We start from the raw sequence: 15,951 nt of genomic DNA, 5'->3' as shown, positions 1-15,951 counted from the left end.
CCTCCTCCAAAGAAATTATTTGTTCAGCTGCACAGTGTACATTAACCATCCAGTCTGACATTACAGGGAATGTTCAGCTGCACAGTGTACATTAACCAGCCAGTCTGACATTACAGGGAATGTTCAGCTGCACAGTGTGTATTAACCAGGCCAGTCTGACATTACAAGGAACGTACAGCTGCACAGTGTACATTAACCAGCCAGTCCGACATTACAGGGAACGTACAGCTACACAGTGTACATTAACCAGCCAGTCTGACATTACAGGGAATGTTCAGCTACACAGTGTACTTTAACCAGCCAGTCTGACATTACAGGGAACGTGCATCTAGACAGTGCACATTAACCAGCCAGTCTGACATTACAGGGAACGTACAGCTATATGGTGTACATTAACCAGCCAGTCTGACATTACAGGGAATGTACAGCTGCACAGTGTACATTAACCAGCCAGTCTGACATTACAGGGAACATACAGCTGCACAGTGTACATTAACCAGCCAGTCTGACATTACAGGGAATGTTCAGCTGCACATTGTACATTAACCAGCCAGTCTGACATTACAGGGAACGTAGAGCTGCACATTAACCAGCGAGTCTGACATTACAGGGAATGTTCAGCTGCACATTGTACATTAACCAGCCGGTCTGACATTACAGGGAACGTACAGCTGCACAGTGTACATTAACCAGCCAGTCTGACATTACAGGGAACGTACAGCTGCACAGTGTACATTAACCAGCGAGTCTGACATTACAGGGAATGTTCAGCTGCACATTGTACATTAACCAGCCGGTCTGACATTACAGGGAACGTACAGCTGCACAGTGTGCATCAACCAGCGAGTCTGACATTACAGGGAATGTTCAGCTACACAGTGTACATTAACCAGCCCTTCTGACATTACAGGGAATGTTCAGCTACACAGTATACATTAACCAGCCGGTCTGACATTACAGGGAATGTTCAGCTGCACATTGTGCATTAACCAGCCGGTCTGACATTACAGGGAACGTACAGCTGCACAGTGTGCATCAACCAGCGAGTCTGACATTACAGGGAATGTTCAGCTACACAGTGTACATTAACCAGCCGGTCTGACATTACAGGGAATGTTCAGCTACACAGTGTGTATTAACCAGCCAGTCTGACATAACAGGGAACGTACTGCTGCACAGTGTGCATTAACCTGCCGGTCTGACATTACATAGTTTGCCATTGTGAGATTTGAACTCTTGATACTCTTTTGAGTAAACCTGTTTCCATCTGTTTCAGATGAAGTTACATTGTTTCATAGTTTGCCATTGTGAGATTTGAACTCTTGATCTTAGGGTTACAAACCCAGTACCATAACCACTTGGCTATTTAGGCCAAGCGAACGTTCAGCTGCACAGTGTACGTTAACCAGCCATTCCGACATTACCGGGAATGTTCAGCTTGTTACAAAGACCATGCTTTCGTTCCACATCGTCAAAGACAAACTGTGCACTATATGATTGTGCTGTTGGTTTGGAGCAGTTTCAATGATTTCTGAAGACTGCTAGCTATAAACACGCTAACATTTATTTTCACATATTTACAGATTATGGAGAACATTTTTACAAACTTCTGACCATACTTGCTTTCCTTTAACTTTAGATTGTCCCAGAGTCTCACATCACATGAGAAAGTCACTTCCTTGTCTGACATCACAGACCATTACAGTTAACCCTTTATGGGACTGAGTCTAACATACTCCATTGTACCACATGCACTCCAAAGTGTAAAGACTGAGGACACCTGAAGAGATGGACAAGACTCAGAATAAAAGGAATAGGGGCAGAGTGTAATATTAATACAAGCTCCCTGCTTACAGCAGCCATTTGGGATGATGATCCCTCAAATGAAACTACAACCAGGTTAAGAAGCACACAATGTCAGGCCAGTGGAAATCACTGGACATTGTCTTCAGCTTTCGGTTTTCCTCACTTAGCTGATCCAGTCGTCCCTGCAGATGGACACATTTCATTATTAAAAGTAACTGTGGATACACAACAGGAAACAGAGCTCTGCTTTAAGGAGGTGTGTAATTCCGAGCATTCAGGCCCGGCAGGCAGAGAGGCTGATGAGTCAAAATCAGAAACACGAGTCCTGGCAGGAGACAAACAGGCTGTCTTTAATTTAACCGAGGACGGTTTGGAGAAAGTTCTCACACATCCAGCTTCTGATGTCAGTAACTGTTGCTGTCACACTAGCTGTTCTCTGTGACTTTGATGATTGGGGTCCGGTGCTGTGAGAGACAGGGCGGGAGATAGATTAGAGGATTTCAAATAAGGATCAGTGGAGGGGTGACAGCATAGCTGAGAGACAACAATATCTTCCAAGATTGGAGAAAAATCTAGAGTTTGGGCAGCAGCTGCTGAGAGAGTGTGAACGGGTTAAGTGTGCATTTCTTAAGGAGTGAGTGTCAATGGCAGTCTGGACAATCATCAAATGGCAAATCCTGGTTATGATGACAAGTGACTTGTTCTCAAGGTTTCTATGAATGCTGCTCCGGATCTAATACTTAGTGGAAGAGTTTGAGGAGAGAAAGAGAGTGGATGGTCTATACACTGGATTTTGACCTCCGATCCCACTGAGTGACCACCTTCTCCTGACACTGTGACCCTTGCCTCCTCAGTTCACCCTTCACCTCCCTCTCGCCTTCTTCTTCACAGCCGCCAGCTGGGTTCGTTTTTTGTGCCAACCTTGGTGTTCGGTCCAAGTTCCACTGATCTGGTAACTGGTTTCTTTTCTCTGTTACCGTCTCCAGCAGCTGAATCTTTCTGTTGTTTCTTAGCAACCGGAACTGGACACAAGATTTGGGTCTGGTTTGAGTGGGATGCCTCGGGATGTATAAAAGTGTCTTTGTCTCTGTGGTGCAAAATTCCCCTGACTTCTTCCATTGTTCGTCCAATGAGGCAGGACATTGGGTACACCATACTGAGCCAGTAGTGTAGACATTGTTCATCTTCATCATTTACAACACTATTCCTGATGTTCATGTGCTGTCTAGCTTTCTTTTCCATTGCTGACTTATGAACATACGAAATAAGAGCAGATGTAGGCCATTGAGCCCCTCGAGTCTGCTCTGCCGTTCAATAACATCAGGGCTGATCTGTTTGTGTTTTGACTTCCACATTCCCACCTACCGCTGATAATCTTTGATTCTGTTGCCTGAGAAGAATCTTTCTTAAAAATATTCAATCACCCCACTTCCACCACTTTCTGAGGCAGGGTTCCAAAGTTCCACAACTCTGCTCATCTCTGTCTGATAAGGGTGACCCCTCATTTTAAAACAGTGACCCCTAGTTCTGGACTCAACCACAAGAGGAAACTTCCTTTCTAAGTCCCTCTTGTCAAGACCATTCAGGGTGTGTAGAGAGAAAGAGAGTTGCAGTTTCAGGTGGATAAGTTTTGAGGAGGAGTGGGAAAAGTTTGAAATGTGATGGGCTTTAGGCGAGGGGAGGGTGATAAAATGAAGAAAAGGGAAGGTGTATGATTGGGTGGAAGAGAGGAGAAATGAAACCTGGTCAGGTTGCAGTGCCATGAAATGAGGAATGAGCAGGAGGGAGAATTCCAGCAGGCGGGGGTATAGTTTCTCTAAAAGAATGGTAGAAAAACACAGCAAAATGGTTGCTGAAATAACTCATTTGGGACAGTGTTAGATTGAAGATCTGAAGCTCCTTGGTTCAATCCTATGTTTCAGCGGCTCTCATTCTGGGAGCTCTCTGCTGCTCTCACTCCACATATCCCCCGATTCCCTGAGATCCAAAATCTGTTCTTTCTCAGCATTAATTATATTCAATGATGGAGCATCCACTTCCCCTCTGGGCTAGAGAATTCCACAGATTCACAACTCTCAGTGAAGAAATTTCTCCATATTTCAGTCCTAAATGATGGGCCCCTTATCCTGTGTCAGTGCCCCCATGTTTCAAGATTCCCCAGCCAGGGGGGACAACCGCTCAATATTTACCCTGTCAATCTTCCTCAGTATCTTACATGTTTCAATGAAATCAGTTCACATTCTTCAAAACTTCAATGTTTATACCCTCAATCTGCCCAAACTTTTCTTATAAACAATCCCCTTCACCCCAGGGATCAACCTGGTGAACCTTCTCTGAATTGGCTCCAATGTAAGTGTATTTGTCATTGAGTAAGGTGCCTAAATCTGTCTGCGATGCTGTCGGAGTGGTCTCACCAATGCCCTGTACAATTGTAACAAGACATCCCTACTTTAACCATCTGTCCCCCTTGTAATGAAGTCCAGCATTCAACTTGCCTTCCTAATTCCTGCCTGGACTTGCATGCTAACTTTTGGAGTTTCATGTATGAGGGACAGCCAGTTCCCTCCATACTGCAGCATTCTGCAGTCTCTCTGCATTTCAATAATATTCTGCTATTCTGTTCTTCCTGCCAAAGTGGATAACCTCACATTTCCCCACATTTTTAACCATCTCTGAAATCTTTGCCGACTCCCTTAACCCATCACTATCCCTTTGCCGGGATTTTCCGGCCCCATGTGGCAGTGCCCATCACAGGGGATGCGGCAGGTCAGCCAAAGTTCCATTAACTTTTGGCGGGACCGGAAGATCCAGGTGACAGGTGGTGCTGGAAAATCCCAACCTGTGTCCCCTCGCAATTAGCTTTCCCACCTATCCTTGTATTGGATGCAAATTTGTCAATAATACACTCGGTCCCTTCATCCAAGTCGCTCCTATGGATTGTAAGTAGTTGAGATTTCGGCAGGGGTCCCTGTGACACTCATCTAGTGAACATTTGCCAACTTGAAAATGAATTAATTCTGGTGAACACCCAGCATTCCCCTAGGCACCGGAAATGACAACGGCAAACTCAGCCCTGTCAACACTGCAATGTCCTCCTAACTAAAATCTGGTGACAAGGGTGCAGAATGTTCTCTGGGTGGGGGACTTCAATGTCCATCACCAAGAGTGGCTCAGTAGCACAACTGCTGACAGAGCTGGCTGAGTCCTAAATGACATAGCTGCTAGACTGGGTCTGCAGCAGGTGGTGAGGGAACCAATAAGCAGGAAATAAAATGATTGACTTCATCCTCACCAACCTGCCTGTCACAGATGCATCTATCCATGACAGTATTGGTAGGAGTGACCACTGCACAGTCATTGTGGAGACCAAGTCCTGCCTTCACATTGAGGATACCCTCCATCGTGTTGTGTGGTGCTACCACTGTGCTTAATGGGATAGATTTCAAACAGATCTAACAAATCAAGAGTGGGCTTCCATGAGGCTCTGTGAGCCATCAGAAGCTGCAGAATTGTACTCAGACAGAACCTGTAACCTCATGGCCCGGCATATCCTCCACTTTACCATCATCATCAAGCCAGGGGATCGAGCCTGGTTCAATGAGGAGTGCAGGAGGGCATGCCAGGAGCAACACCAGGTATACCTAAAAATGAGATGTGAACTTGGTGAAACTATAACACAGGACTACTTGCATTAGCAGCAAGTGATAGACAGAGCTAAGCAATCCCACAACCAATGGATCAGATCTAAGCTCTGCAGTCCTGACACATCTAGTCGTGAATGGTGGTGGACAATTAAACAACTCACTGGAGGAGGCGGCTCCACAAATATCCAGATCCTCAATGATGGGGGAGCCCAGCACATCAGTGCAAAAGATAAGGCTGAAGCATTTGCAATAACTTTCAGCCACAAGTGCCGAGTGGATGATCCATCTCAGCCTCCTCCGGAGGTCCCCAGCATCACAGATGCCCGTCTCCAGCCAATTCGATTTACTCCACGTAAAATCAAGAATCAGATGAAGGCACCGGATACTGCAAAGTCTTTGGGCCCTGACAATATTTTGGCAATAGTACTGAAGACTTGTGCTCCAGACCTTTCCGTGCCCCTAGCCAAGCTGTTTCAGTGCAGCTAAACACTGGCATCTACCCGGCTATGTGGAAAATTGGCCGTGTATGTCCTGTACACAAAAAGCAGGACAATCCAACCCTGCCAATTTAGCGCCTCATCAGTCTACTCTCGATCACCAGTAAAGCAATGGAAGGAGTCATCAACAGCTATCAAGCAGCACGTGCTTAGCAATAACCTGCTCACTCATGCCCAGTATGGATTTTGCCAGGGACTCTCAGCTCCTGACTTCATTACATCTCCAGAACCTGTGGAATTTTGTAAGATGACAGCCCATGCATAAACTCTCTCTGCAGCCATTTCTTATCGGACCCTAGAATACAGGCCATCAGGTCCAGGGGACTTGTCAGCTTTAAGTCCCATTAGTATTCCCATTACTCTTTCTCGCATGAGAGGGGTTGTTTTAAGAGCCTTCCTCCCTGTAGCCCCTTGACCTTCCACTATTATTGGGATGTTGTTCGTGTCTTCTACCATGAAAACTGATACAAAATACTTTGTTCATTCATGAGGTTTGGGCATCACTGGCTCAGCCAGCGTTTATGGCCTGTCCCTCTTTGCCCTTGAGAAGGTGGTGGTGAGCTGCCTTCTTGAACCACTGCAGTCCCTGTGGTGTAGGTATACCCACACTGCTGTTAGGGAGGGAGTTCCAGGATTTGGACCCAGTGACAGTGAAGGAACGGATATATTTCCAAGTCAGATAGTGAGTGGCTTGGAGGGGATCTTCCAGGTGGTGGTGTTCCCATTTATTGCTGCCCTTGTATTTCTAGATGGTAGTGGTCGTGGATTTTGAAGGTGCTGTGGGAGGAGCCTCAGTGAGTTTCTGCAGAGCATCTTGTGCACTGTGCATTGGTGATGGAGGGCGTGAATGATTGTGGATGGGCTGCCAGTCAAGTGGGCTGATTTGCATTGGATGGTGTCGAGCTTCTCGAGTGTTGTTGGAGCTGTACTCGTCTAGGCAAGGGGAGATTATTCCACCACATTCCTGATTTGTGCCTTGTAGATGGTGGGCAGGCTTAAGGGAGTCAGGTGGTGAAATACTCACTGCAGGATTCCTAGCCTCTGACCTGCCCTTTTAGCCACAGTATTTATGTGGCTCGTCCAGTTCAGTTTCTGGTCAATGGTAACCCACAGGATGTTGATAGTGGGGAATTCAGCGATGGTAATGCCATTGAATGTCAAGGGGAAATTCTGTCTTGTTGGAAATGTTCATTGCTTGGTACTCATGTGGCATGAATGTTACTTGCCACTTGTCAGCCCAAGCCTGGATATTGTCCAGGTTTTGCTGCATTTGGACATGGGCTGCTTCAGTATCTGAGGAGTCCCGAATGATGCTGAATATTGTGCAATCATCAGTGAACATCCCCATTTTTGAGCTTATGATGAAGGGAAGGTCTTTGATGAAGCAGCTGAAGATGGTTGGGGTTTGGACACTGCCCTGAGGACCAAGGCTGTAATGAGGTCTGGAGCTGAGTGTCCCTGGCAGAACCCAATCTGAGTGTTAGTGAGCATTAACAGTGCTATCAAGCAGCACTTGTGACAACCCCTTCCATCACTTTTGCTGATGATTGAGAGTTGACTGATGGGGCAGGAATTGGCTGGGTTGGATTTGTCCTGCTTTTTGTGTGGACAGGTCACATCTGGGCAATTTTCCACTTTGCTGGGTGATGCCAGTGTTGTAGCCACACTGGAACAGCTTGAACAGGGGAACGGCAAGTTCTGGAGCACAAGCCTTCAGTACTATTGCTGGAATATTGTAAGGGCCAGCGCAGATGCAGATCCAGGGCCTTCAGCCATTTCTTGATATCATGTAGATAAGGTTGTAAGGAAGGCATATGGAATGTTCTCCTACATTGGCAGAGGTATAGAATATAAAAGTAAGGATATAATGTTGGAATTGTATAAAACACTGGTGGGGCCGCAACTGGAGTATTGTGTGCAGCTCTGGTCACCACATTACAGGACAGCTGTAATAGCCCTGGAGAGAGTGCAGAGGATGTTTACAAGAAGGTTGCCAAGAAGGTTAGAAAAGTGTAGCTACGAGGAGAGATTGGATAGGTTGGGGTTATTTTCCTTGGAACAAAGAAGGCTGAGAGGTGACTTGATTGAGGTGTATAAAATGATGAGGGGAATAGATAGAGTGGACAGGGTAAAATTGTTTCCCATGGTGGAGAATTCTCGAACCAGAGGATAAGTGGCAGAAGGTATAGGGGGTCATGAGGAAGAGCTTTTTTACACAGAGGGTAGTGAGTGTCTGGAATTCGCTGCCCAAGGTGCTGGTAGAGGCAGAAACTCTAAACTCTTTTAAAAAGGACCTGGATCTGCATCTTAAGTGCTGTAAGCAGCAGGGCTATGGGCCAGGTGCAGGAAGGTGGGATTGGAAAGGGCACCTGGGTGTCCTCGGGCTGACATGGACAAGATGGACCGAATGGCCTCCTTCTGTGCTGTAACTTTCCTATGGTTCTATGTGGAGTGAATCAAATTGGCTGAAGACTGGCATCTGTGACGCTGGAGACCTCAGGAGGAGGCGGAGATGGATCATCCACTCGGCCCTTCTGGCTGAAGATTGATGCTAATGCTTCAGCCTTGTCTTTTTGCACTGATGTGCTGGGCTCCCCTATCATTGTGCATGGGGATTGTTGAGAAGTCCCCTTCTCCAGTGAATTGTTTAATTGTCTACAACCATCCACAACTGGATGTGGCAGGGCTTAGATCTGATCCATTGCTTGTAGCTCTGTCTATTGCTGCTGCTTCCACTGTTTTGCATTCAAGTTATCTTGTGATGTCACTTCACCAGGTTGACACCTCATTTTTAGCTTTGCTTCGTGCTGCTCCTGGCATGCCCTCCTGCACTATTTATTGAACCAGGGTTGGTACCCCAGCTTGATGGTAATGGTAGAGTGGGGAATATGCTGGTCTACAAGGTTACTGATTGTGGCTGAACACAATTGTGCTGCTGCTGATGGCCCACAGTGCCTCATAGATGCCCAGTTTTTGTCACACCAACACTGTCATGGACAGAGGCATCTGCAACATGTAGATTGGTGAAGACAAGGTCAGGTAGGTTTCTCCCTCACCACCTGCTGCAGACCCAGTCTCGCAGTTATGTCCTTGAGGACTCAGCAGCTGTGATGAACATTTAAGTCCCCCACCCAGAGTACATTTGTACCCTTCTCGCCCTCAGTGCTTCTTCCATGTGGTGTTCAACATGGAGGAGGAATGTTGATTCATGAGCTGAGGTGGGGGCAGTAGGTGGTAATCAGCAGGAGGGTTCATTGTCCATGTTTGACCTGATGCCATGAGACTTCCTGGGGTCCAGACTCAATGTTGAGAATTCCCATAGAAACTCCCTCCCTCCTGTACACCACTGTGCTGCCACCTCTGGTGGGCCTGCCCTGCCAGTGGAACAGGACATCCCCAGGGACGGCAACGATTCACACGTATGACGATGTCAGGCGACTGCTCGAGGTTTCTGTGAGACAGCTCTCCCAATTTTGGCTCAAGGCACCAGACATTTGTAAGGAGGACAGGATTTGTCGTTGTTGCTTCCAGTGCCTAGGTGAATGCTGGATACATCCAGTTTCTTTTACTTGCTGCTACTGAGTAGCTTGCTAGGCCAATTTGGGGCACCACCACTGCTCAATGGTAACTTTGTACCATCTACAACATGCACTGCGCTAACTCAAGGCTCCTTCAACAGCAACTTCCAAACCCACAGCCTCTACCATCTAGAGGGGCAGCAGCTACATGGGAACACCACCTGCAAGTTCCCCTCCAAACCACACAGCATCTTATTGTGGAACTATAACCACTGTTCCTTCATTGTCACTGGGTCAAAATCCTGGAACTGCCTCCCTTTCAGCAGTGTGGTGCAGCTGAATATCCATGGAGTGCAGCAGCTCACCAGCACCTTCTGAGGGGTAATTAATACTGGCCTTGCCAGCAATACCAACATCCTTGGAAAAATTAATAATGCAACTTCATCTTGGATCCCCCAGTGCCCAAAGAAACCATTGGTCTCTCACAGGAGACCATTCTCCCTGCTCCGACCTTCGTCTCTGCTTAAGTCAAAGTGATTCAGTCTTGAACACCCGCGGAGAATAAATGGTTTAGTGATCACCACCAGAACTGGCTGGACCACATGAGGCAGTGTCCCGCTGTCCTACGCCAAAACTCATCACTATTTCAGGATCATGATGCAATGTTAGGAACCCTCCATCCTCTCTCCTTGAAACCATCTTTGTAAACCCCTTTCCCATCACCAACAACAAGAGCAAACAGCTCATGGACTTTGTGACAAAGATTCAGATCAGCTGCTTCTGCCATTTCCCTCCCTTCCCCTCACCCATCAGGACAAACTTCCTCTCGGGATCTTCCCTATCCTAGCCCTAAACTCATGTCTTTCTCCATCTCCCCTCAGGCACTCTCCAACCTCATCTTGTTCACGACACCTCAGCTCATGTACCCTCAACCTTACTCCCAATAAACTGTTGAGCACCCAATTTTTCTTCCTGGTCTGACATGAGCTAATATTAATACTTTCCTCTCCTCAGGTACTCTCACCCTCCCCTTCAATTTCACTCAATAGCCCTGCTCCAATGTCAGTTCAGGTTTGTTGTTCTCAATTCCCTAGAGAGGGGAAATTATTCCCCAAACCTACCCTACCAACTCCTCCCAACAGTTTAAACACCTCAGATCAGCCTCAACTTTCTATCTAGGAGTTAAACTGCTCCTTGCCCCAATCTTTATTCTGGCCAATCAGCATCTAAACTAAGAACACAATGGCTCCTTTGCTGTTCGATGTCCAAACCTCAGAAATCCAGATGTGTGGGTGCTCAGAGTTTGGAAAACTGAAGCATCAAATCTGAGAAAGGCCAACATGCCATTAGCCCCAATTAACCATTTACAAGTGAGGTATTGGACTCAGATTTGTTCCTTCAGATAACAGCATGATTTTTCTAGTTTTTGTTCAAGGTGGATGACCTCACTCCATCACAGAACATGAACAATCGTTTGGTCACTCACTCAATCCTTTTTGCTCCTGTCTGCATGAATATTACCACCCGCAAACTTGGATATCCCTACAAATTACAAATGAAGTTCAGGCACCAGATCAGATCCCTGGGAACCACCACATGTTAATTCCTGACAGTCAGATGATGTTCTCCGTGTCCCCAATCACTTCATTTTCCCTCCATGTCTGAGAAAGATGGAATCCCCTCTGGAAGTCCACATGGACAATACCCTCATTAGTGAGCTCCAGTGAAAATGGAGAGTTTAGTCCCATCCACTTAAAGCCATGCTGTCTCTCAGATCACATTCTGTTTGAGCTGCAGATTCACTATTCCCCACAATAGACAGGCCTTTGTTAACTGGTTGACCAGTCAATTAGACAATTTCACCAGGTGTTAGAGATGAAAGACAAATGATTGCAAACAGGATGTAAATTTGATCAGTGTAGACTAAACCATTCATACCCACTGATTACAGCCAACCTCAAACATTCTAATACAGTGAGTACCCTCTCCAGGGGGTGAACATCACCGTGGAAGAGAATGAGGCAGCCCAAGTAAACACCTACACCAGCCAGGCTCAGGAGCAGGTCCACAAGGAGGAGCCAGACCTGCTCACACCCCCTCCCCCACACTGGGTGGCTATAGATACCAAGCCTGGGGTCTGAAGCACAAAAAAATTAGTTACTGCTTCTCTCTATCTTCAGTAAACCCATCATTCAGGAGGCCTAGTTCTGTGCTTGGATAGACTAAACCCAGCAATTAGTCCCATGCAGGCATTTAACTAACATGGAGGATGCATAAACAAATCAGCTCCCAGAAACAAGGGAGAAGGAATCACTGCTTTATTGATCACTGGTTGACCCGAGTTTGCTTGTGTTTCCTGTACAGGAACAAGGCCAGCAATGAAGCAGAGATCACTGAGACAGCTATCACAGTCAGGGCCACGATCAGGACCACCTCAGACTCCACACCTACAAAGCAATGAGAAACCAATGGTTAGTGAAGGAAACACTGAGGGGAAAATGGAAACCAGCAGTCGGCCAACTCACCACCTGGAGACCTCTCCTGCATCCTTCGCTCAGCCTCATTCAGAGACTCTGTTGCCAGCTTGGTCACATCAGTATCCAGAATGAGCAGGGGTCCAAGTGAGGCCTCACCCTCCCACTTCAATCCAGCTTCACTCTGCAACATCAAACATTCCAGTTAGAGAGGGGAAAGGGGGACCTCCAACATCTAGAGGATCAATGTCCTACCAGCTTCAGGTACAAGATCTCTACTTCCTCTAGAACCAAACCACAACACCCTTGTGGCACCACAGTTACCCACATGGCAACAGGCACAAATGTCAATGCTTGATTCCTCCAATGGGGTCCAGCTAAACAAGAGAAACAGCCCATCAACCAGATTGTGCATCACATCCCCACCCAACACATCCCTGAGGGAGAGAGAGGGGGAACTTACACATTCTGCACCTTCTGGAAAGTACAAGCTTTGTTCCTGGAATCCCTCTGATCCACTGGAGCAACTTTCAGGTGACAGGTGATGAAAATCTGAGGGACACATTCAACACAAGTCATGAATCAGTGACTCCCTCCCAACATGGAGACCCCAATGATCAGCTTCCTCTTACCAAGGAACAGTCATCTCCAAGGAAATGGAACACATCCAGGTCAAACCAGAGCTTGTCCAGCTCCCACTCATCTCTTGGCAACAAATAGGTTGAAAAGAAGTCCTCAGCTTTGCTGTCCAGGATGCAACTGAAGAAAGATTAAAAAGGGACAAGAAGTGAATCAAGTGAAGCCATTGAGATGGGACCAGATGGAGAAAGCAGAGAGCTCCTTACCCATTGTGGTCAATGATGCTGTATCTCGGGGTGGAGTCCTTGTCTGGGCTCAATGTAGCTACACAGTGGTCAATGTAGAGCTTCAGGGGCATGTGGTTGGTCATTGAAACAGAGGCCTCAATGTGAATGAGCTCACCCAGGTAGTAGACAGTCGAAGTGCTCTCTGTAAGCCAGTCACCTGAAGTACAAGAGGACAACGGTAAGAGACAGTGGCTGTAACTCCTAGTGAGTGACTACAGGAAATCACTCCCCATCCACCCATCACATACCATTCATTAGGCACAGAGAGAATGACAGATGCCCTTCTCCAGACTTGGTGGAGCTGAATGGGATCCAGGTGGGCTTGATGGGGTCACTGCTCACATTGCCCTTCCTGGAAAGGCAGGGGAGTCATTTCAGGACAACTTCAGAGACCACCAGCAGCTGTAGATCTTATTGACAAAGAGATTAAAGATTCTCACCTAAAATACCGACACTCAATGGGAACGACAGCTCCATTCGTTCTCACAATGACAGATCCATGATACTCTGGGGTGTGGTTCAGGTGGGTGGTGTAGATGAGGAAATCTCCAGTCATCTGAAAGAATCAGGTTAAGGAATGAAGAACTGATCTGAAATGAGAATGTTCTATACAGGGGTTAACAATGAAGTCATCCCATCCCCTGGAAACAATTCTGAGGGGGATTGACAGAGTCAGTGTGAAGAGGCTGCATCCCCCAGCCGGAGGAGAGTTGAATATTATGGGTAGGCATCTCAGGTCAGGGGGTCACTTAAGATTAATGTGACAGGGAATTACTTCATTCAGCAGGTAGTGAATCTGGCATTCTATCCCAGAGAGCTGTGAATGCTCAGTCACCGAGTACATTTGTGACAGATGGATTTATTTTGGGGAATGAAGGGAATGTTATGATGTAGCAGATGATGCTAGTCAGGTGGATCAAATCCATGAGGGGAACTTGATCATGTGCTCAGTTTTGCGATTTGTATTTTATTTTGAGATCAGTGCCTGGAATTCAGTAACAACAGGACTACCACAACTTCAAGAGGCTTAGATAAAATGTAAGCATGAACAAAAGAAAAGATTAAGCACAAACATATGTCTACAAATTACTATAAGAACTCCCAAAATCTTCTGATTAATCTGGCTCCCAGTGACACCTCCATTAAGGCAACAGTAAAACAGATATGAACAGACCCAGGCAAAGCAACAGCACCTGGACAGGAGAATTCAATATGAGTTAACACATCCTTGGTTCCTTTAGACAGGAACTTGATGCATAGGCTGGAGGCTTCTCACATTTGTGAAAGATCTTAGGATGTCTTCACCACTGACTCAGCCTCATCCCCTTTACAGGTAAATTCCATTGTTCCCATATCTTGTTGCAACTTCACTTTTCATAATAAAATTTAGTATTAATTTATCAATAAACTTTTAAAAAAATTAACACTTCTGAAAGCTGGGTGTAACATCCCACCATCTCTTCAAAATTCAAACTGTCCAAATTTATATGAAAAAGCAAATTTTCATCACATCTCATTCTAAAACTTCAGCCATGTTTATGGATTTAGCATTTCAAAGCTCGATTCTTTTTGATGACTCAAAGCCTCCAGACCAGCTGTCCCCAATTCAGCCCTACACAAATTATCCCAACCCCAATATTACAATAAAGCACAATATTATGATATTTATCATATCTTGAGGACATGAATCAAAGAGCTTGTTAAGAGGACAGGGACATGGTGGTTGTGTAGAAGTTCAGTCAGGATCTTAATGATTGGGGAACAGGCTTGAGGGGCCGGGTGGCCTCATTATGGGCTGCAATGCAACCTCAGCCGTTTATCCAAAGAGGGAGATCATCAGAACAAGACCAGGATCCATTAATAGGGAAGTGACTCAACAAAAGGGCAGCTTCAGTTAACAGTAAAAGGAGCCACAAGTGGACAGTAATATGGAGCATGGAAACTGAAGCCAGGGCCACATTTATTCCAATGACAGGAAAAGTGGGAAGTGTGGAGTTCCTCTTTAGTCCAATACATCTCAATTCTCATTTGATTTTCTTCTATTAAGAGATAACCCAATTGGATTAAACTGGACTGAAACCTCCAGTTGGATTGATCTGAATGATATGATCAGAATAGAGCTGGAAATCCTCAAAACAACAAAAAGAAAAGCTTGGAGGATCCAAAGAAAAGGTTCAAGACCAATGGGGCTGATGTCATAGGTTGGAGAGACTCAAGGACAGGTTAAAACAAAGTACAGTACAAAGTAGAAAGCTAATTTGTAGTTTTATAAAGCAGGAGACAGCTATCTCCTCAATATCATTGACATCTCACCCAGTGTTGGAATGAAGAGTGGGGAACAACCTACAGCCCAAGCTTAGAGCAAGAGCTGAGGATTCCCATTACCTGCAACCTGCTGCCTCACTCATGGAGTCCATAGTCAAAGAGGACAGTGTGGTTCTGAGAGTAGATCCTGGTTGGCCTACAACCTGCTGTCCCCAGGGTCAGGTCAGCAGCTTTGATCAGGTGCCTGATTCCAAATAAATCCAGCTGGACCCTGAGCAGCAGCTTGTCCTCTCCACACTGCACCATCACAGTCTGCAGTGGAGACACACTTCCACCCTCAGACACACAGAAATGGGAACCAAAGGGAGGCCCAGGAGGAGAGACTGTCTGAGGCACAGGGGTGGCTTTGACTCTGCCCCATGGAAACCTCTGGCCTAGAAACTGTTGCCAAGTGTCAGAGCCACAAACAGCTCCAACTAACACCAGCACTGGAAACAAAGCCATCACTACAAAATCCCCAATGATACCAAACAACTCAACCATCCCTTCAGCCACCGAGCAGCACCTTTTATACACACAAGCTGCACTCACCTGACACCAATGAGACCAGAAGCAGCAACATTGAACCAATTAACCAGCCACAATCTCCACAATCCCCACCAATGACAGAACACATGGATTTATTACCAGGAAGGCTAATTTTATTTGGACCAGTAGGAGTTGGTCTGGTGGGGAAAGAAGTTGATGAACAAAAGGGAAGGTGTGTGATAGGGTGGAGGGCAGGAGAGATTAAAGGATAAAAGGTTTCATGGTACAAAAGCCAAAAGCAGTGGTAATGGGTGAAGTAAAGAAACAAAAGATGTGTCCGGATGAGGTGTGAA

General features: G+C 46.2%; 1 protein-coding gene across 1 annotated transcript; it reads right to left on the bottom strand.

Annotated features, from left to right (window-relative positions):
• Window positions 1–11,790: 11,790 nt before the first annotated feature.
• Window positions 11,791–13,362, bottom strand: LOC121271249 (zona pellucida sperm-binding protein 3-like). Its single transcript, XM_041177072.1, has 7 exons — window positions 13,246–13,362; window positions 13,054–13,157; window positions 12,785–12,962; window positions 12,572–12,698; window positions 12,403–12,491; window positions 12,195–12,316; window positions 11,791–11,912 (listed from the first exon to the last, which is right to left on the bottom strand). The coding sequence occupies exons 1-7, from the start codon at window positions 13,359–13,361 to the stop codon at window positions 11,791–11,793; spliced, it is 858 nt and encodes a 285-aa protein (XP_041033006.1). The 5' UTR covers window position 13,362.
• Window positions 13,363–15,951: the final 2,589 nt, after the last annotated feature.

The sequence above is a fragment of the Carcharodon carcharias genome, chromosome 30 (genome assembly GCF_017639515.1).
Source record: "Carcharodon carcharias isolate sCarCar2 chromosome 30, sCarCar2.pri, whole genome shotgun sequence".
Lineage (NCBI taxonomy): Eukaryota > Metazoa > Chordata > Chondrichthyes > Lamniformes > Lamnidae > Carcharodon > Carcharodon carcharias.
The sequence above is the reverse complement of the archived record's forward strand: the minus strand, read 5'-3'. Positions and strand labels throughout refer to the sequence as shown.

Excerpts from the sequence above, each read along its gene's own strand:
- LOC121271249 (XM_041177072.1), bottom strand. The coding sequence starts at position 13,361 with ATGACTGGAGATTTCCTCATCTACACCACCCACCTGAACCACACCCCA. Across the intron at positions 12,699-12,784 it reads AGCATCATTGACCACAATGG|TTGCATCCTGGACAGCAAAG; the intron begins GTAAGGAGCTCT and ends ATCTTTCTTCAG. Across the intron at positions 11,913-12,194 it reads AGATCTTGTACCTGAAGCTG|GTGTGGAGTCTGAGGTGGTC; the intron begins GTAGGACATTGA and ends ATTGCTTTGTAG.